The sequence below is a fragment of the Boleophthalmus pectinirostris genome, unplaced genomic scaffold, assembly GCF_026225935.1.
Source record: "Boleophthalmus pectinirostris isolate CB_2022bp ecotype Guang Dong unplaced genomic scaffold, ASM2622593v1 HiC_scaffold_19, whole genome shotgun sequence".
Taxonomy (NCBI): domain Eukaryota; kingdom Metazoa; phylum Chordata; class Actinopteri; order Gobiiformes; family Gobiidae; genus Boleophthalmus; species Boleophthalmus pectinirostris.
In genome coordinates this window covers 1812219-1834993 of record NW_026571140.1, presented here as the reverse complement: position 1 = coordinate 1834993, position 22775 = coordinate 1812219, and the positions used below count along the sequence as shown (strand labels likewise).

At 41.9% G+C, this 22775-nt stretch overlaps 1 protein-coding gene across 1 annotated transcript in view; it reads left to right on the top strand.

The window, feature by feature from the left end:
* LOC110174521 (beta-1,4 N-acetylgalactosaminyltransferase 2-like) overlaps window positions 1–17131 on the top strand; it is a 57988-nt gene extending 40857 nt beyond the window's left edge. The window contains exons 8-13 of the mRNA XM_020940624.2: window positions 6074–6187; window positions 6980–7066; window positions 8529–8710; window positions 9096–9239; window positions 9657–9885; window positions 16205–17131. Of these exons, the coding sequence (XP_020796283.2) occupies window positions 6074–6187; window positions 6980–7066; window positions 8529–8710; window positions 9096–9239; window positions 9657–9885; window positions 16205–16392 (944 nt within the window). The 3' untranslated portion in view covers window positions 16393–17131. The remainder of the gene's footprint in view (window positions 1–6073; window positions 6188–6979; window positions 7067–8528; window positions 8711–9095; window positions 9240–9656; window positions 9886–16204) is intronic.
* Window positions 17132–22775: the final 5644 nt, after the last annotated feature.

Here is a 22775-nt window from a genome sequence, read left to right as displayed (position 1 = left end):
TAATAATTCAACATTCCTTGACCTATGTGCGGTTTTGATTGCACATTCCCTAAGCCTTTTGCAATAATTTTTTTAACTGCACTATCAGAGTTTAGCAGATTAACAACACAAAAGGATGTTTGAATCTGTTGAGTTTACAGTTTGGGAGCCTGAACCTTCTGTTAGTAAACTCTGTTACTAGTGACTTCTAGTGTGAAGTAGTGATGGGTGACACCAGTGATTTTGATTTTGATCCAGTACCAAACAATACAAGTAGAAATATCGATCCCACACTGATACCAATCCATTTTCTATTAAAGGCCCTATATTACACAAAATCAACTCTTGTGAACTTTAAGCCATGTTAGAATGTTGTTACCTTATCAAAAGAACAAACCTGGAGTTTTTGTTTTGTTTTGTTTCATTCACACATGTCCCTTTGTTATTAGTCTGTCTCAAATGATCCAGATGATTCTAATGAAGGTGTATGGATCTAAATGTGCAGGATTTGTGTGTTAAACATGTGTGAAACAAAACAAAAGCTCAGGTCTGTTTGTGACGAGGAAACGACACCTAAATATAGAACATGCCTGGACCACAACAGTTTTAACTTAAGTACATTTTAAAATACATGTTCAGTGTTACAACCTCAGCATTTTCAGTGTTTTCAGACATTAAGGCATGGTTGCTGGTACCCAGAGCTTACAGTTGCTCACATGCTGAGCAGGTTTAAAAAGAGATCGTCGTCTTCTATAGGCGAGTTTCATCTGACGTCATTGTTATTAAAAGCCCGCGTTGCATGCTGGGAAATATTTTGGTCGGAGGCAAGAAACAGGATAGCGGTCAAACACAGTGCGTAACCTTGTGTATTTATCCCCGATAATGGTAAATTCCTGCTGCATTATCGGATGCACAAATAGAAGGACGGAAGAAGGAAAATGTCTTTTTCGTATTCCGAGTGAAAAGAACCGCTAACGGTGAATTAAACGACTTTCAAACATCCACAGAGCAAACGCAGAAGATCCTAACAAACCGTGGACTCCAACAAGTTCAACAACACATCGAGACTCTTGGAGGTTTTCATCTTTTCTGCTGTGAATGACCCAGGAGTTTCCACCAAGTCATTGTGGATATCACCAAAGTGAATATTTGTCCAGGTAGTTGGCGATTCCAACCAGAAATTTGGTTTGGTCCAGGTTCTGTCGGGGTTGAAAAGGGTGATTTGTCGTCAGTCGATGCTTATGACCAATTTCTGGTCTAATCATCTTGGGTCCTCTGCCCTTAGAGTGGATAAATAACCGGGATCAATACCCTTTACGTGCTTTCTCGCTCCGTCCGTCATGTTGAATTAGTGTTTCTTGCCACCGACCAAAATAATTCCCAGCATGCAACGCGCGCTTTTGTCAACAATGAAACTCGCCTATTACTCCCATAGTACAAAACCTCTATTTTCTTTTTAGACTAAAGTTCTAAAAAGGACAACATTGTTTGGTTTTGGGTGTGATAAAATAGACAAATGATGTTCTGCAGACATTGCATTACCTGTTCCAGATACAGTTCATTCTGAGAAGATCACAGCAGGTCTGCAACACTGCAGCTTCTTCCTGCTCACCTTGAAGCCTAAAAAGCTAACTTGGTCAGTACAGTTTAAGTAGCCTCTATACAGGCCAAAGGAGTGGGTGACACCAGGAGGATATCATCCATGTACTGAATCGGCACCACACCATCAGGAAGAACCAAATCCTGTAACAAGGTTTTAGAGTTTGATTAGACAGTCCTGGACTTAGTTTAAAACCTTAAGGTAACCTTGTGTTCTGTAATTCACAGCCTTATAAATAAATGCAAAATAGAGTCTGCACTCCTTCACTAGAGGGAGACAGAAGAAGTGTTAACTAAATCTAATACCATGAACCATTAATATTGTAGTTCAAGGGTTGTCAAAATCCTATGAGGATCTGGAGCAGGAAAGAAAAATGTTATTGTCACATCATTAATAGCTCTCAAATCATATGCCAAACCATAATATTGACTGTCATGTTTTTGTTTAGGTAGGATGGGAGTGTTCCAATCAGAATCAGATTTGTCCAATACCTCTGCATCTCACAGCCCACATATTATCTTTTCAATTTATTCTGCTGCTTCTTGTTTGATTTCATACTGTAAAACATATACAACCTGATCTTCCTTGATGTCAATTTTAAAGGGTGCAAATCCAGAGCAGAATGCCACATCTGTTGGGCCTCCAGAGCATGTGTGGTCAGGGAGAGCCTCCTGCATTTGAGTAGAATCCTCATAATCAGTATAATCTCTACCATGAGTCCTGGTCAGTATTTCATGCTGCAAAAGAGTAGAATTAATCATAAAAGTATACATTATATAGAAATGCCCTGTGGCCATGATCCACGCATTTTCACACATTTATCATAATGCTCCCCAGAATCTAATCCAGGAGTCCTTGACAGGACAGTTGGAGTCTCTACAGGTTTTGGAAACAACTCTTTTACAGCCTGAAACATTAATAAATTCAGATAGCCTTAGAGCCTCACCCTTGTAATTTTTAACTTTGGTTAAACTTTGGTAATTTATCAACTAGGGCTGTGGGGTCTCTCACTCCAAAAGGAACATAGTCTCCCAACCCCCATCCACTGGTTTAAGTGAGACAAATAAGCACCCCCTTTCTGCTCTTTTTTTAGTTGTCCATAGTTGTTTCAATCATTTTACTGTTTGTCTGTGCAGTGACAGAAGTGTCACTATTGTATTCAGTAGTCTCATTATCCTCATCACAGTCTTTGTCAGTGTCCTCCTTGTCCCATTCAGTCAAATTATGGACTCCTTTCGGTTTTACACCTTTCTTGGAGGCTACAGTCACCTTTTGGTCTTGTCTTTAGTCTCTAGTCCCTGTTGTTATACTAGTTCTCTCATGACCTCTTCCTGACCCTTCATAGTATCACAGATAAATCTAGTTTGTTCTCTCAATTCCTAATTTTCTCTATGCAGTAAGTCTTAGTCCATTCTCATTTGTTCTATTTTAATTTCTTCTTCTGTACTTTTTTTTTGTCCTTCCTCTATGTCCTCATCCTGTCAGTCACCTTCTCCCTTCTATCCTCTAAACTCCTTTTCAAGATATTGGCCTCTATTTTTGATATTCCAATTTAGACAAGTTCATAGGAGTGTGTCCTACACTCAATAAGCCAAAATGCTCACTCAGTCCCATTCATCTGAGCCAGAGTCTGATGGACTACATGGTCTCTGTCGCCTCTCCCCCATGTCTAGTCAAGCTTTGGGAGTCCTCTCTAATGTTGTATCTAACTTTTCCTAACATTTCCTTTACAGGCGCCATTGTCCCCACAGGAGGCCTCAGTGTACACTGGGGGCGCAATAGGTGCAGTGAATAATGCAGAATACACCCATATATTTTCAGTTGTATGTGTTTGTTTATCACTTAAAAATTCCTTAGTATGCAGTTGTTTCTCTGCCTTCTGTGTCTCTCTGTATTAAACCAATTGCACCTGGGCTGCAGCCACCTTTGCCAATACATATATTATCTCCTCACCTACCACTTATCATATCATACTATACCAAATCTATTTATCATTATTATTAATCATTATTATTACTTATAACTATTTATTATTTATACAGCTGGCCACAGTGCTGTACACACAGGACAAACAATGACAACACAGTACAAACACAATACACCTACTAAACACTAAACACTAAAACAGGAAAATAGTCCATCCCAAGAAATATACACTTACACTAAATGAATTTCTACTCTGTTTCCTTCTTTAATTCTAACTTTCTCCACCATCAACCACCCTGACAATTTCACCCATGACACTATCTGTTCAGATTTCAGGCCTTCTGCAACTTTTCTTTATTCCTTCTTATATTCATTCTCTTATCCAGCTCAAAACTCAACACTTGCTGCTCCATCTTCTCATACAAATCACTCACTGGCAGACACCCCCTCTCCTCACATTCGCTGCCACACTCCACATCCATAACGTACTTTAACCTTTCAACTTAATTACACAAAGCAAAAGTAATTCACACAAAAATAAATATCTTACCTGTTTCTGAGGGACCCAAACTCCCCAAGGTATACAGGAACCTCACAATGTTACACCACGTCTGGTGTAACGCCAGTCTACGGCGAGTCAACCTTTCCTTAGTACTTTTCACTGGGCAGTACTTCTCTCCTCAATTTAATATATCCAATAGCAGAAATTCGGTTCCGTAGAACAACAGGTTGTCTGCTTACCTTTTGAAAGTGGCGGCCGCTCTTGGAGAGAAATCCCGTCAAGTGGAGGGTGCGGAGTCCTACTCCAATCATTTCATGGGACTCTAACCCAATGGGACTCTAACCCAACTTTACAATATTAACTTAAAAATCACAACATACCTTTATCACGTCAGGGTCACCAATAAACTGTTAGGTGTGTTCTATCAAAAATTACTAGACTCAATCAATTTAAATTACAAAAATTTATTCCCCTGACAATACAATTCTAATACAGAGCTCTGGGTCAAATCGTTGTCCCTAACTGCCTACAAAGTTACAGAGGGCTTACATCAGGCATCTGACTCCTTCTGAATACTTCAACCCATTTTTTATAAACATCCATATGAATATGCATATATGTTGAGCAGGTTCCCGCCTTGAATCGTCGCCTTGAAGTGTCAGCATTTCTTCTTTGGGGGAAGTGACAACCCCCTCCAAACCATTGTAAATCACACCAAGTCTGTTTAGATAAGCCATCTGGTTATCTCCACAGTCCAGTTCTGCAAAGGAATTTGCTTAGAAGCACGTAGGTCACCCATTATGTAGGAAACACAGTAGTACTATTCAACAGATAAGATCTCAGTGTTTAAGCTTCAACTCAACGTGTAACTTCATTAAACAATATTCAAACCACCACTTGATACAGCCTTCAATTTCAAAATACTTGTTTCAATACACACCTACATACATTTCTGAATTGGTAGTGCCCTATAAACCTTTGAGAAGTCACAGATCCTTGATCACAATCTTTGTATGATCTCTCAGGACTAAATTTAAAGTCACGCACCCAGAGACCCATCTCCGTGATCTTGTTGCTAGTCTTGGTCAGGACTGTGTTGCTGGAGGATTTGATCTCTAGTGCATTTTTGGGGTTTGGTCCTGAGAAAACCCACCCAGACACGAGGAGGATGTGCAACTCCACACAGAAAGGGCTGTGTGACCTGTGGCTGCGGGATATACTTTATATTCAAATCCTCAAAGTAGCCACCCTGGTAACACTTTATAATCACTACACCTTATTTAGCCTTAATAAAGCATGAACAAAAGCTTAATTAATAATGAACAAAGACTTAATTAATAATGATTCATGCTTAGTAACTACTTAATTACTACCTTAATTAGCACTTGTCTTAATCTGCCTGTGCCCTTAAACTTAACAATTTCTTCATCTGACACCTTCTCCATACTTGTGCTGAGATCTTCTTTGGTTCCTCCATGAGTTGACCTCTCATCCTCTTCATCTTGCCATTTTTTTGCGTGTGTGTGTGAATTATTCACATATAGTACGATGCAATTAATTTACCTACAATTTTCCATTTCACTCTTAATTTTGGAAAGAATATTATAATTATTATTATATTTTTTGACTGTTTACTCTGGGTGTACATTGATGGTAAAATAGCTCAATAATGTCAAATACATGCACCAAATATATAAAGTGTGCACATGTATGAATAGACTAAAGGTAGATGAGATCTGAGTATATGTGTATTTTATGGTCATTTAAAAATGGATAACAAATGTGAAGGTGACCAGTGGGTTAACATAAAGAGAAAAAAAAAAAAAAAACATTAAATGAGATGAAAACATTGAATGAAAACATTGAATGAGAAGGTGTGTCTAAACTTTTGCCTGGTAGTGTCTGTATCTTCTGTATCTCTTTGTTGTGTTGTGTTGTTGTTGTTGTTGTTGTGTATGAAATGTGCTACATTTAGTTCTACTTGTGGCCCTACATTCACCTTTTAGCGTGACATCTATTTTCTTTCACCATCTTACAAACACTTTACAATATCATTTCAAACACAGGGAACCAAGAGGCCAATTTCACTGTGGAGTCCACAAGCCTGCAGCTCCTGAACTCTGTGCTGGCCTCAGTGTCCTACAAAAGCACTGTTTACCATGTCCACACTGGAGATCTGGGTAGGTCTCTCTCTCTGTCCTCTCTCTCTCTGTCCTCTCTCTCTCTGTCCTCTCTCTCTCTGTCTCTCTCTCTCTCTGTCCTCTCTCTCTCTCTGTCTCTCTCTCTCTCTCTCTCTGTCCTCTCTCTGTCTCTCTCTCTCTCTGTCCTCTCTCTCTCTGTCCTCTCTCTCTCTCTCTCTCTCTCTCTCTGCCTCTCTCTCTCTCTGTCTCTCTCTCTCTCTCTGCTCTCTCTCTCTCTCTCTCTGTCTCTCTCTCTCTCTCTCTCTCTGTCTCTCTCTCTCTCTCTCTCTGTCCTCTCTCTCTCTGTCTCTCTCTCTCTCTCTGTCTCTCTCTCTCTCTGTCTCTCTCTCTCTCTGTCTCTCTCTCTCTCTGTCTCTCTCTCTCTCTCTCTCTCTCTCTCTGTCTCTCTCTCTCTCTCTGTCCTCTCTCTCTCTGTCTCTCTCTCTGTCTCTCTGTCCTCTCTCTCTGTCTCTCTCTCTCTCTCTCTGTCTCCTCTCTGTCCTCTCACTCTCTGTCTCTCTCTCTCTGTCTCTCTCTCTGTCTCTCTCTCTCTGTCCTCTCTCATCTCTGTCTCTCTCTCTCTCTCTCTCTCTCTCTCTCTCTCTGTCCTCTCTCTCTCTGTCCTCTCTCTCTCTGTCCTCTCTCTCTCTGTCCTCTCTCTCTCTGTCCTCTCTCTCTCTGTCCTCTCTCTCTCTGTCCTCTCTCTCTCTGTCCTCTCTCTCTCTGTCCTCTCTCTCTCTGTCCTCTCACATGAGTCTAGTGTCTTTTGTTTAGTTTTCTGTTGTGTTTTAGCCTCCTTTTCCTTTGAGAACCATGAAGCCACGTTTCCCATCGTCATCAAGCGGCCTCAGCTCCCAGTCTTGTTCGACATGGGGACTGGTAAGTCCATTCTTACCACATCATTTGAAATCCTCAATTGGTTTGAATTTCATGCCATTTTTATGCAAAATCCATTTTATTTTAGCTTACTGCCTTGTTATAATGTTGTTTCATCATCAAATGCATGCCTGAAGAGGTTTTAAATGTCATCCATGCATGTTTATAATATTATTTCTTCTCCTCTAATGTTGCTTTGGCTTCAGTGATCATCACCACTGGGAGGATGAGGCCATTCCTTAACCCTACAGAAACTGTACAGATTGTCTAAATTCTCCAGGATGGCACATCTGGACGTGCTGTTGCTGTCTCCAGCACAATTTCCGGACACGGGCATTTACTGTAGGAGAGCTGGATAGGACTGTAGAAGTTCCTCAACCCATCAGCAGGACACATATCTGCTTCTTTGTGCAGAAGGAACAGACTCTGCCTGTGTCCTATAGAATGACCTCCAGCAGGACACTGGTGTGAATGTCTCTGCCCAAACAATCACAAACACACTTCATGAGGGTGACTTGAGGGCACCACGTCCTGTAGTGGATTCTGTGTTCACCGCGCAGCATCGAATTGGGAAGTCCTCCACTGGTATCCTGTGCTCTTCAGAGATGAGAGCAGGTTCACCCTGAGCACCTGTGACAGATGTGAAAGAGTCTGGAGAAGATGAGGAGAACTCTCTGCTGCCTGTAACATGGTTCACATGAGCAGTTAGGTTGTGGGTCAGTGATGTTCTGGCAGATCCATGGAGGGACACACAGACCTCTACAGGCTAGAAAACAGCAGTCTGACTGTCATATCAGGAGGAAATCTTTGAATCATTGTCAGATCCTACACTGTTGCAGTATGTCCTGGTTCCTCCTGACGCACAACAATGCCCGACCTCGTGACAAGAATCTGCAGGCAAAACCTGGATTGATACAAGCAAATGGCCCTCACCATCACCTGACTTAAACCTGATAAAACACATCTGGGACATGATGTTTGGGTTCATCAGACACCACCAGGTTGCTCCTCAGACTCTACAGGAGCTCAGTGATGCCCTTACACTGGGAGAACATCCTACAGGACACCGTCTATCGTCTCATTAGGAGCATGTCACAGTGTCAAACATGCAGACGAGCACATGGGGCCACACAAGATACTGAGAAGTATTTTGAGTTGCAGAAATAAAATTTTGTCAAAATGGACCAACCTGTCTATAAAATAAAGCCCTTTGTATGGTGAACATTTAATTTCCATTTAAAGAGGAGCATCCTTTTGTTCCTAAGACATTACCCTTTCTATATTTGTATAGATACCCAGCTTTTTTTTTCTCACATTGAGACCTCATGGGTTTTCAAAATATTACATTTTTTTGAGCTGTGTATTAGAATAATAATAACAAAAGTATGAAAATTTAACTTCCAGAACTGAAGCGGACTTGGAAGTGGGTGAGAGTGTGATATGTGACTGTTCCTCTGTCTTTCAGACATCAATTCTCAAGTCACCATCACCACCAAGACCTTCCTGCGCTACAATAACCTCAAAGTTCTCCTGAGCAGCATCCGGAAGTTCTACCCCACAGTGACAGTGATCATAGCTGACGATAGTCTGGAGCCCGAGAAGATCACTGGAGACAACATCCAGCACTACATCATGCCCCCAGCTCAGGTAACCACTCAAATTCAGGATTTCCAGCGAAATAGATGTCTTTAGTGTTAATCTTCAAAAATGTATTGAAATTGAAGGTGATTAGACATGTTCAGAAAATACTGAACTGATTGATCGAAGCGTCACAGCAGAGGAGAAAGCAGAGAAATCACACTTTAGCTAAATCCAGTTGAGAAATCTCATCCAAATAGAATATTTCAGCTCAAATTTGTGCTTCCATCCAAATTACAATGCTGCTCTGTGATTGGTCAGTCATTGTGACCCAATGGCAGCGGGAGCCACAGCAGTAGGAGCTGTGTAAATTTTTGTGAACTCACACGTATCATGTGAATGACCTCACTCTGCACCGTCCTTAGACGTGATGATGTGATGTTTATCTCGTCAGGGTTGGTTTGCCGGCAGAAACCTCGCAGTTTCTCAAGTCACAACTAAATATTTTCTGTGGGTGGACGACGACTTTGTGTTCACAAAAAACACAATGATGGAGAAGCTGGTGGAGGTGATGGAGGCTGCTCCGTATCTAGATGTGGTGAGAACTTAAAGTGGTGTGCATATTTATTTATTCACGCTGAACCAACGGAGGAAATGCCACAGGTGCAGAGTAGGCAACACGACTTATTTAGCATCATAATAACAGTATGTTTTTAATTTCTTAGTATTGTGGTACTATGCTTTATTATCATTTCACTGGGTAAACACTCCCACTCATCACCTTACATCTGAGCTTTGGACATTTCTCTGTCATTAGTTTGTAGATAAATTGAGTGCTCCCATTGTTTCTTTTCTTATAAATAAATAAAATAAACAGTCCTTTGAACAGCTCTTTAAAATGAACAGATCCAAAAGATTCGGATCCCATACAAGAGCTGAAACTAGTACTTTGAACAGATGTAGAGTAGTTTGAATGAAGGCAAACATATACTTTGTTTTTCTTTGTTTATTAAAGGTTGGTGGCTCAGTACAAGGAAACATGTTTCACTTTTCACTGGAGTATGATGAAGGAGATGAGGCTGAAGGAGGCTGTCTTACCAGAAAGTCCACAGGAAAATTCCACGCACTTCCTGGTTACCCACAATGCTTCCTGTCCGACGGAGTGGTCAATTTCTTTTTGGCTCGAACTGACTCTGTCCAAAAAGCCAGATTTGATCCTCTTCTAAAAAGAGTGGCACACTCAGGTAAGCAAATGAATGACGTCCATAGACAGAGCTCCTCTTATATCTGTGTGCTTTGGCACTGAGTCGTGCTCAGACACACAGAGTTATGAGAGAATGTCAGTGAAACACACTTTCACCTGTGCACACTTTTGTATTTATGAAGATTGGTATTTATCTGTCTCAATGCTCATGGTCATGTTCATTCCAAAGAATAATCAGTATTAAAGTTCCTATGTCACACTATTTTCTAATGTGGTTTCGTCATCACAAACAGACCTGGAGGCTGTGCTTTTAGCCAGGATACAGTTATGTTTTTTTACTATTGTGATTCATATTAGAATAAGTCCCATAGCATGTGTGTGTAGTCTCGTGTGTGTCAGGACATGTGTGTGTAGTCTCCTGTGTGTCAGGACATGTGTGTGTAGTCTCCTGTGTGTCAGGACATGTGTGTGTAGTCTCCTGTGTGACAGGACATGTGTGTGTAGTCTCCTGTGTGTCAGGACATGTGTGTGTAGTCTCCGTGTGTGTCAGGACATGTGTGTGTGTGTAGTCTCCTGTGTGTCAGGACATGTGTGTGTAGTCTCCTGTGTGTCAGGACATGTGTGTGTAGTCTCCTGTGTGTCAGGACATGTGTGTGTAGTCTCCTGTGTGACAGGACATGTGTGTGTAGTCTCCTGTGTGTGACAGGACATGTGTGTGTAGTCTCCTGTGTGACAGGACATGTGTGTAGTCTCCTGTGTGTCAGGACATGTGTGTGTAGTCTCCTGTGTGTGACAGGACATGTGTGTGTAGTCTCGTGTGTGACAGGACATGTGTGTGTAGTCTCCTGTGTGACAGGACATGTGTGTGTAGTCTCCTGTGTGTCAGGACATGTGTGTGTGTGTGTGTAGTCTCCTGTGTGTCAGGACATGTGTGTGTAGTCTCTGTGTGTCAGGACATGTGTGTGTAGTCTCCTGTGTGACAGGACATGTGTGTGTAGTCTCCTGTGTGACAGGACATGTGTGTGTAGTGTGTGTCAGGACATGTGTGTGTAGTCTCCTGTGTGTCAGGACATGTGTGTGTAGTCTCGTGTGTGACAGGACATGTGTGTGTAGTCTCTGTGTGTCAGGACATGTGTGTGTAGTCTCCTGTGTGACAGGACATGTGTGTGTACATGTGTGTGTAGTCTCTGTGTGTCAGGACATGTGTGTGTAGTCTCGTGTGTGACAGGACATGTGTGTGTAGTCTCGTGTGTGTCAGGACATTTGTGTGTAGTCTCCTGTGTGTCAGGACATGTGTGTGTAGTCTCGTGTGTGACAGGACATGTGTGTGTCAGGACATGTGTGTGTAGTCTCCTGTGTGACAGGACATGTGTGTGTAGTCTCGTGTGTGACAGGACATGTGTGTGTAGTCTCGTGTGTGACAGGACATGTGTGTGTAGTCTCGTGTGTGTCAGGACATGTGTGTGTAGTCTCTGTGTGTCAGGACATGTGTGTGTAGTCTCGTGTGTGTCAGGACATGTGTGTGTAGTCTCGTGTGTGACAGGACATGTGTGTGTAGTCTCTGTGTGACAGGACATGTGTGTGTAGTCTCGTGTGTGACAGGACATGTGTGTGTAGTCTCGTGTGTGACAGGACAGTGTGTGTGTGTGTAGTCTCGTGTGTGACAGGACATGTGTGTGTAGTCTCGTGTGTGTCAGGACATGTGTGTGTAGTCTCCTGTGTGTCAGGACATGTGTGTGTAGTCTCCTGTGTGTCAGGACATGTGTGTGTAGTGTGTGTGTGTGTGTGACAGGACATGTGTGTGTAGTCTCGTGTGTGACAGGACATGTGTGTGTAGTCTCCTGTGTGACAGGACATGTGTGTGTGTAGTCTCGTGTGTGACAGGACATGTGTGTGTAGTCTCGTGTGTGTCAGGACATGTGTGTGTAGTCTCGTGTGTGACATGTGTGTGTGTGACAGGACATGTGTGTGTAGTCTCTGTGTGTGACAGGACATGTGTGTGTAGTCTCGTGTGTGTCAGGACATTTGTGTGTAGTCTCGTGTGTGTCAGGACATGTGTGTGTAGTCTTGTGTGTGTCAGGACATGTGTGTGTAGTCTCGTGCGTGTCAGGACATGTGTGTGTCAGGACATGTGTGTGTAGTCTCCTGTGTGACAGGACATGTGTGTGTAGTCTCGTGTGTGACAGGACATGTGTGTGTAGTGTGTGTGACAGGACATGTGTGTGTAGTCTCGTGTGTGTCAGGACATGTGTGTGTAGACTTGTGTGTGTCAGGACATGTGTGTGTAGTCTCCTGTGTGACAGGACATGTGTGTGTAGTCTCCTGTGTGACAGGACATGTGTGTGTAGTCTCGTGTGTGACAGGACGTGTGTGTAGTCTCGTGTGTGACAGGACATGTGTGTGTAGTCTCGTGTGTGTAGTCTCCTGTGTGTCAGGACATGTGTGTGTAGTCTCGTGTGTGTCAGGACATGTGTGTGTAGTCTCGTGCGTGACAGAACATGTGTGTGTAGTCTTGTGTGTGACAGGACATGTGTGTGTAGTCTCGTGTGTGACAGGACATGTGTGTGTAGTCTCGTGTGTGTCAGGACATGTGTGTGTAGTCTCGTGTGTGTCAGGACATGTGTGTGTAGTCTCCTGTGTGTCAGGACATGTGTGTGTAGTCTCGTGTGTGTCAGGACATGTGTGTGTAGTCTCGTGTGTGACAGGACATGTGTGTGTAGTCTCCTGTGTGACAGGACATGTGTGTGTAGTCTCGTGTGTGACAGGACATGTGTGTGTAGTCTCGTGTGTGTCAGGACATGTGTGTGTAGTCTCCTGTGTGACAGGACATGTGTGTGTAGTCTCGTGTGTGACAGGACATGTGTGTGTAGTCTCGTGTGTGTCAGGACATGTGTGTGTAGTCTCGTGTGTGACAGGACATGTGTGTGTAGTCTCGTGTGTGACAGGACATGTGTGTGTAGTCTCGTGTGTGTCAGGACATGTGTGTGTAGTCTCGTGTGTGTCAGGACATGTGTGTGTAGTCTCCTGTGTGTCAGGACATGTGTGTGTAGTCTCGTGTGTGTGACAGGACATGTGTGTGTAGTCTCGTGTGTGTCAGGACATGTGTGTGTAGTCTCTGTGTGTGTCAGGACATGGTGTGTCAGACATGTGTGTGTGTGTGTAGTCTCCTGTGTGACAGGACATGTGTGTGTGTCTCGTGTGTGACAGGACATGTGTGTGTAGTCTCCTGTGTGACAGGACATGTGTGTGTAGTCTCCTGTGTGACAGGACATGTGTGTGTAGTCTCGTGTGTGACAGGACGTGTGTGTGTAGTCTCGTGTGTGTAGTCTCCTGTGTGTCAGGACATGTGTGTGTAGTCTCCTGTGTGTCAGGACATGTGTGTGTAGTCTCGTGTGTGACAGGACATGTGTGTGTAGTCTCCTGTGTGACAGGACATGTGTGTGTAGTCTCGTGTGTGACAGGACATGTGTGTGTAGTCTCGTGTGTGTCAGGACATTTGTGTGTAGTCTCCTGTGTGTCAGGACATGTGTGTGTAGTCTCGTGTGTGACAGGACATGTGTGTGTAGTCTCGTGTGTGTCAGGACATGTGTGTGTCAGGACATGTGTGTGTAGTCTCCTGTGTGTGACAGGACATGTGTGTGTAGTCTCGTGTGTGACAGGACATGTGTGTGTAGTCTCGTGTGTGACAGGACATGTGTGTGTAGTCTGTGTAGTCCTGTGTGACAGGACATGTGTGTGTAGTCTCGTGTGTGTCAGGACATGTGTGTGTGTAGTCTCTGTGTGTCAGGACATGTGTGTGTAGTCTCGTGTGTGACAGGACATGTGTGTGTAGTCGTGTGTGACAGGACGTGTGTGTGACAGGACATGTGTGTGTAGTCTCGTGTGTGACAGGACATGTGTGTGTAGTCTCGTGTGTGACAGGACATGTGTGTGTAGTCTCCTGTGTGTGACAGGACATGTGTGTGTAGTCTCCTGTGTGTCAGGACATGTGTGTGTAGTCTCGTGCGTGACAGGACATGTGTGTGTAGTCTCGTGTGTGACAGGACAGTGTGTGTAGTCTCGTGTGTGTCAGGACATGTGTGTGTAGTCTCCTGTGTGTGACAGGACATGTGTGTGTACTGTGCACTGATCACATTTTGCAGTGTATTTTCTTACATTTGTTGGAACAATCACATTTTGCATCATAGATTTCTATTCAAACTCTATTCAAATGTAAGAAACGTCTTTGAACGATTCCTCCAGTTCTCCTCTGATGATCTTTAATGCTCAGGTTATTGTCCTCTGATTCAACCTTTAGGACTATATTTTTTTTTAATACATGTTTTAGTGTTACATGTATTTGTCATGAATCATTCTTCTAGATAATGATGAGTGTTGTTACAAATATATTTCCATTCCTTATAAGACTGTGTCTGATTTGTAAAAAGAGAATATTGTGCTAGTTTTAGGAGGAAGAGGTGGGCAACATGAGGCATTCAGACACAGGAAGAGCGTGCAAACTCAAACTCAAAAGTCCCAACCACTAAACCACAACTTCTCTGGTAATATGAACTGAACTAAACCAACAGTTCAGCAGGTTGTGTTCAGAAGTCCCGTGCTATTAAACTAGATTTTTTTTTTTTCTTGAAATTAAGGTCTTGAAAAGCTTTAAAAAGCATTACATTTAATTTCAAGCAGCATTAAAAATACTGGCAGTGGTGCTAAAATATTTCTCATATGTAGCTCACATTGATTACAAGACATTCAAGGAAGTTCATGTGGCTGTCGTTAATGTCACCTACATGTTGCGTCACACAACCCTGAACATTTACGTATATCCACCATATCCACCCAACACCTGTCACATGTTTAATCCCACTGGCAGGTACTTGCCTCCAGGTTTCTTGGTTATTAGAAAGGCTAACTTCAGGTCCGGGAGCTACGCCCCGAGCCGGGCAGAGAGCACAGAGTGTGTCCCACATCCCCTCGCTCGGACTTCAGCTGTTTGCTCACGTCATGGAACCAAGTGCCCCAGTTCAGGCTCTGAGTGTGTGTTGAGTGTGTGTTGAGTGTGTGTTGAGTGTGTGTAGAGTGTGTGTAGAGTGTGTGTAGAGTGTGTGTAGAGTGTGGAGAGTGTGTGTAGAGTGTGTGGAGAGTGTGTGGAGAGTGTGTGGAGAGTGTGTGGAGAGTGTGTGGAGAGTGTGTGGAGAGAGTGTGTGTGTAGAGTGCGTGTAGAGTGCGTGTAGTGTGCGTGTAGAGTGCGTGTAGTGTGCGTGTAGTGTGCGTGTGTGCGTGTGTGCGTGTAGTGCGTGTAGAGTGCGTGTAGTGTGCGTGTGCGTGTGCGTGTAGTGTGCGTGTAGAGTGAGTGTGCGTGTAGAGTGCGTGTAGTGTGCGTGTAGTGTGCGTGTAGAGTGCGTGTAGTGTGCGTGTAGAGTGCGTGTAGAGTGCGTGTAGAGTGCGTGTAGTGTGCGTGTAGAGTGCGTGTAGAGTGCGTGTAGAGTGCGTGTAGTGTGCGTGTAGAGTGCGTGTAGTGTGCGTGTAGTGTAGAGTGCGTGTGAGTGCGTGTAGAGTGCGTGTAGTGTGCGTGTAGTGTGCGTGCGTGTAGAGTGCGTGTAGAGTGCGTGTAGAGTGCGTGTAGTGTGTGTAGAGTGCGTGTAGTGCGTGTAGTGTGCGTGTAGTGTGCGTGTAGAGTGCGCGTGTAGAGTGCGTGTAGTGTGCGTGTAGAGTGCGTGTGTGCGTGTAGAGTGCGTGTAGAGTGCGTGTAGTGTGCGTGTAGAGTGCGTGTAGAGTGCGTGTAGAGTGCGTGTAGAGTGCGTGTAGAGTGCGTGTAGAGTGCGTGTAGAGTGTGTCATGCTTTGTTTCTTGAGTTGTTTAATGACATCACAAACCCGTCTTTGCTTTTGTACTTTTGCTGTGTAATCTTAGTTGAAATAAAATGATTGTCCTTCATACAGTCAGTTGTTTCCATGCCACTTGGATAATCATTTCTTTCACTTGGTAGTTCCAGAAGTGCTCAATTATTGCTCTCGGGGCTTTGTTGTTCCTCTTCTCTGCTCTGCTCATTCTTTCAGTGTCTATGTCCAAACCACTCGCCAGTTTCAGGAGCAGTTTTTCTTACACATGTTACCACCGGAAGCAAAAGTCTTTTCAATACTGTCAAAAACTTTTAAGATACTTAAGAAAAAGTACAAAATGTGTTTCTGGTCAGAATATAGTAAAATAAAGAACAGCTTCAGACAGAGCAGTGCCTACAGTTCACATCACACCCCAAGGCAATGTTGATGACATCAGCTGCAAAGTATCAATAAGAAAATGTTTGTGTGGCCCACATGGGAGTCTGGTGTGATCACATTCATTCATTGTTGTGTGTGTCTGTGCAGAATGGTTCATGGACGGCCTGGGCTCGCTGATGGTGGCCTCGTGTGCTCATGTGCAGATAGGACACCAGCCAAAGACTCTCACAAAGGACTATAACAAGTATCGGTACCCAAATGATGCGTCGGATAAGACCTTCAAACTACAACATCATTACTTCAAAAACTATCTCAAGTGTATCATGTACGGATGAATGAGCAGCTGAAGACAGTTACAAAATAATTTCACACTTGAAGACACAACCAAATACCAAAAATGAAAGAGGGGGTATTATGCAAATTGTATACATTTTACACTTCATACATTATACATTTTATATGTATATATGTATGTGTTATAACATTGTCCGGGAAGAGTGCTTTATATTCTTGTGGTATTGGAATCATTATTGAGTACTGAATCTGTTCTTTAGTGTCAAAATTGTCAGTAAAAATACTGCTCAAATAGGAGTAAAAGTATGCTGTTAGAAAAGTACCCTGAAAAGTACAAGTTACCCAAGTAAATATAACTGAATACTACCCGCCTCTGCCCAAATCCCTCCCTCTTCTTCCCAGTCTCCAGCTTCTGTGTGTGACTCATTGTGGTTTCAGAACCTTGGACAGTTCCACTTGCTTTCACTGTCAGGAGCGAGAGCAGAGGTGGGGCCTATTCAGTTACATTTAAACGTTAACATTTTACAGAATTTACTTTTCAGAGTACTTTTCTACTTGAGATATTTATTGCTCTTGCTTGAGTAAAAGTTGTGGTTCCTCTTCCCACTGTGAGTGAGTGTAAAGTGACAAAAGCTTTATGTGACAATATGAAATAATTTAAATATTTATATTTTTGCAGCTCCTTCAGATATGTGTGTCATTTTGGTAAAAAAAAAAGATGTACATTTTTTTTTCTATTAAAAAAATAGATTTATATGAAGTATTTATATTTAAATTATTATCTGATGTTGATAACAGAATTGATAACAGAAAAGAGCTTTAAGCCATGTTTTAATGTTACCTCTTCAGTCAGTAAAGTTTGTCTAAAAACAGAGCCGGAGTTGTTGGTTTCATTCACACATGTTTGAGTAACACTTTGTTAGTCTGTGTGCATCTCCAAAACTCCAAATGTTCCGTTCCACCTTGTGATGCCATGAAGCGGTACTTTTGAAGTGAACAGGTCCTTTTGATTTGTAGAGAACGGCACTCGGCTGAAATGATCCAAATGATTCTAGTGAAGGTGTATGGCAACATGACCTGAGAGAAGAGCTCAGCCTAAAGATGCAGAGTTTGTATGAAACAAAAGTAACAAAACATAACTCCAGGTGTGTTTTTGATGAGGAAAGAGAACAGAACAGATCAGAAAACAGCGTCATTGATAGTTTACTATTTGTATCCTCCTGGTGTGTGAGTGTGTCTCACACCTCTGTTTTCTCACATTTAAAAGACATTTTGAGAGGAAACCAATACCTCATCCTGACCCTTATCTGAAGTCTAACATACAGCCCAGTCTTAACCACAGCCCCATATGAGGAACATTTGCAGAGCGTTGCACTCTCATGTCGATTGTTTGTCAGCTGTGGTTTCCACCCACACAGCCTCTGCAGTTTTCACACACACACACACACACACACACACACTACTTTTCAGTTCATCTTTATCCCAGTCTCACGGTGCATTATTTAAACAGACAAACACAGAGACAGTACAAAGAAAGAGTTATGCTTTTGTCAGGGAATTTACCCTAAGACATCAAATTACATTAAATAAAGACACACCAAAACGAGTTAAAAGTAATCACTTGCGCAAGGGAGAGAGAGCTGTCAGAGCCTGTCAATACCACTGGCTGAGCCACTCTACTCTCTCAGCTCTCCTCCCAACAGCAGGTTTTATTGCAGTCATTTCACAGATAACAATACAGTACATTATGTTATATCACACAATGGTTACAATGATCACATGGTAACAATCTTTAGGCTAAACCACCCTCCCATTTCACACTTGATTACAGGCTCCAGGTGATAAACAATTTGGTCAGTTTTCTCCCAAAAACTTATGCTAACCACATGAGGGAAAAAACCCTTAGCTGTCTTCTCATGGGCGACTCAGTAGATTAGCTTAAAGAGTCAGGAGTTCTTGAACTAGGACATATGACATACATATGGAAAAACCCAAAAATGCAATTGTTGATAACTTTATATTACACACACAAAAGATTATGAATTTAAATGATTCATAATATTTAAAATAACACAGAAATTCTTTCACAGCTTTAAAAATACCTACAGAATGAAATTGTAGTTCTTAGTTTGTCTCAGCTTGTTAATCATTGCATTTATATAGCACCTTTCAAGATGCCCAAAACACTTTACAGTTTATTGTTCATTCACTCAACATTCAGTGGTGGTAAACTATTACTGTAGCCACAGCTACCCTGGGACAGACTGATGGAAGTAATGATGCCAATTTGCACCATTGGCCCCTCCAACCACCACCATCACTCACACACACACCACTTTCATACTAGGCAATGTGAGTGAAGTGTCTTGCCTAAGGACACAATGACAGTTTTTGCCACTGGCGCCTCCTGTGGCACCTGGAATTCCCAGTGTCTCCCATCCAAGTACTGACCAGGCCCAGACCTGCTGAGCTTCTGAGATCTGATGGGATCAGGTTTGACGAGCCAGTATGGAAACATGGCTTGTAAAGTATTATTGCATAAAGTTCCATATCCAGGGCCTCCTAAAATAAAGGCCAAAGTCATTATTTTACATTTTTTAGGAAACACAAAAACTGTACCAATTAAAACCTGTAAATGATGTGATCATGTTTTCATACAAAAAGATCAGATGAGACATGGTACACTAATATTTAGGTCAACAAAGCCATTTTGTGGCTTTGTGTTCTACTGTGTCTGACTCTTTCAGCTCACAGCAAACAGTCTGTATTCATTTTCTTCCTCTTCAAGAGACTTGGCCTTGAACATGGTAAACTACAGGCAGCAGGATCTCCTGGTGATCCACAGACACTCCACTCTACTACACTGTTGAGGAGTTTCTACATAAACACTTAAAGAATAAATCAAACATAAACTGAGAGAGTTGTAATGTTCTAAGGTGAATTTATTCTTATTTCCTGTCCCTACATCTGCCCATGTCAGTTATGTCCCTAGACTGGGACAGTGTGATGAGGACACAGCATGTGGACTCAGAGTCAGGTCACACTGGAGAGAAAGATGAAGGTAAACAGTTAAGAAACTAGTTTCTTAACTGTTTACCTTCATCTTAGTCATTCTCCTGTGTGAGAGTGTCCTGGTCTTGTGCTTCTCATATGAGTCTAAACTGCTAAGAACCTAGAAGCCAGACTGTGACCATGTTTAACATTAAACATCTCACAAATACATTTATGAACGGCTTAAACAAAGGCTGTTTAAAAGGTAATTGATCATCAATGTAAAAGATGTTAAATTAATCTTCTAGCTTGGTACATGACTTTTGTGAGCTTTAAGCCATGTTAGAATGCTGTAAGCCCCTCAAAAACAGAGCTGGAGTTGTGTTTCGTTTCATTCACACATGTTTGTGTAATCCTTTATTATTTATTAGTCTGTCTACACTCAAAATGTAGTTTTCAAATTAACAGCTCCTTTTACCTTCATCAGTGGAAATTCCAGGGCTGAAATGATCCAGAATGATTCTAGTGAAGGTGTATGACATGTATGTATGAGTGTATGACATCACGAGATGGAGTGTTTTCTGTTTGAGAAAAGAACTCAGTCTAAAAGTGCAGGTTTGTGTGTTAAACATGTGAATGAAACAAAACACAACTCCAGGTGTGTGTGTGTGGTGAGGAAACTAAATTAGAACATAGATCAGAGAACAGGGTCATGTGAGCTCTTTAAACAGGCTGTGAGTGTTCAGTGACAGCGTCTTAAGAAGAACTGGACCTCAGAGCTTGTTGTAGAGAGTGGCGCCCCCTGCTGTCTGTTATCATGCATGACTACAGAGGCCTCGTGGACAAAAACGCAAGTCTGCTTCTGTGTTATTTGAATAGATCCATGGATAAACACGTGTATTAAAGCCTATACAGTGCATGCTTTTTTGAAAATTATTTAAATGAGGTTAATACATTTTTAAATGACTTTTGTATTTACAGTAGTCCTACAGTAACTCCAAAATAAATAATAGGCCTGCTACATCTGAAGTTTGAACATTTCAGTTGATGGTTGCACTAAACTGGTTTTCTACTTGTGTGTAAACTACAGCACTAACACAAAGTCCTTAAAACCACTGTTTCTCAAAGACTGGGTCACGACCCTCAGATGGGTCGCAGGACTTTCTTTTTTTTTGGGCTACCTTGTCGCCTTGAGATTTTCTGTGCTCACAAAAATGAAGACAAAACACAGAAACAGAGTGAAGCTGCTCCTGATCTGCTGCTGCGTCTCCTCCTGCACCTGAACTGAACACACTACAAATCTCTATCTTTTAAATCATTTGAACAGGTCACACACGCTTTTATTTCCTCTCGTTTGTGTGACTGTGACACACTTTTCTCTGGCCTCAGCCTCCATGCACTTTCTCACTTACAGTTGGTCCAAAATTCTGCTGTGCATCTTTTAACTGGAACTAAAAATCTTCTAGTTCATTTTAGAGTTGATTTTAAGATTTTATTGTTTGTTTTTAAAGCTTTGAATGGACTGTCCCCACAGTACGATTAGGACCTCATCCAAATTTTTTCTAAACCTAACCTAAGGAACCTAAGACCAGACTCCTACCCCAAACTCTGGAACTCTCTGACCCCCCACGTCCCAGCAGCCCCACAGTGGAGAGTTTTAAGTCTCGTCTTAAAACTTTTATTCTCTGGCTTTTCACACCGCGTGAGTTGTCTGCTCCTCTGTGTCTTTTATTTATTTGACTTATTTTATTTATTCTATTTACTTTCTGCTATTTTATGATTTGTATGGTTTTGCTTTTATTTGATTTGACTGGTTTTATTGTTTTAGGTATGATCCAATTTTAGCACTTTACCTTTCTGTTGTCTTCATTTCATGATCTCTGTGCAGCTCCTTGGAAACTGCTTTGTTGTAAAATGCGCTATCATATCATATTGACCTTAACTTTTCATAAATTTTTTAACATATTATTTTTGCTTTACATGAAAAAAAATGGACTCAAATTAATTATTATATTTGGCTAATTTTATATGCACAAATGTAAATTCTCTTATACCTCTTTGTTTTCCTGTTTTACTACTACTACTACTACTACTACTACTACTACTACTACTAGTAATAATAATAAAAATAATAATTCCTTCCATTTATATAGCGCTTTTCAAGACACCCAAAATGCACAACACACACACACGAGCGTGGTTACATGGGATTAAAAAACAGATTAAATAGAAATGTTTTGAGAAGTGATTTGACTGGTCAGTGGTTTCAGCAGTTTGTAAGTGTGGAGGTTTGGAGCAGGTCTGACAGGTTCTCAGGGGCCTGGGTGTTGAGAGGAGAGTGTCCTGGGCGGTGTGTAGGTTTGGAGTGAGTCTGAGAGGTTCTGAGGGGAGTGAGTGTGGAGGGACTTGTTGGTGAAGAGAAGAAGCTTGTACTAGATCCGGTACTTGAGAAGCCAGTGTTCTGTATGCTGCTGTGTTTCAGATGACGTCACAGCACTCTATAGGACAATATTAATTAATACAGTTGGGGGCAGATAAAATTTAAATTGTTAAAATGCATTTTGTGTAGTAATACAGTGAGTTCTAGGGTTTAGTCAGTAATTGAAAATACCCAGTTCAACATTTGTGAGTTTATTTTGGATATTTCATGGCCAAGTACAGTGTAATTGATAGAGAAATCTGGCCCTTGCTCCCGACTGTAACAAAAAGTGGCGTCGCCCACCAGTGTTGGGAAGGTTACTTTTAAAATGTATTCCCCTACAGATTACATACCCGAAAATGTAGTTTGTAATGTAATCCATTAAATTACTTAAAGTGAGTAATGTAATCTGAATACTTTGGATTACTTGATTTGCTGTAGAGAAGCAAAGACCAGGAAATCTTCACATAAGATGTTTTGTTTGCTAAAAGAAAATACAAAAAATGTAAAACCGCCGTGTAATCCATTTATTTCAACAAAGTAACTGTAATCCAATTACCACTCACTGAAACAGTAACTGTAACTGAATACAATTACTCATAATTTGTACTCTGATTACGTAACTCCGGTACGTGTAATCTGTTACTCCCCAACACTGTCACCCACAGAGTTCAGCGCATACTCGTGATGCTCACGGTTACAGGAGTGAATTTGGAGCCAGGTTCTATATGAATAGGATTTTTAGCGGACAAAATAGCAAGGGGAAAAAATACAAAACAAAACAAAAAAACTCACAGCAGCAGTTACATTTATGTAGAGTTTATTACGCTTGCCCCCCCCCCCCCCCACCCCCCACCCCCACGCACCAATTGCAATAATAATAATAATAATAATAATAATAATAATAATAATAATAATGATAATAATAATAGATAAAAATAAAAACGGTGTGAAGGCGGGACTTCCGCTGACAGCTCCATTCCAGCGCTCTGATTGGATAAAACGGAGCTGTCA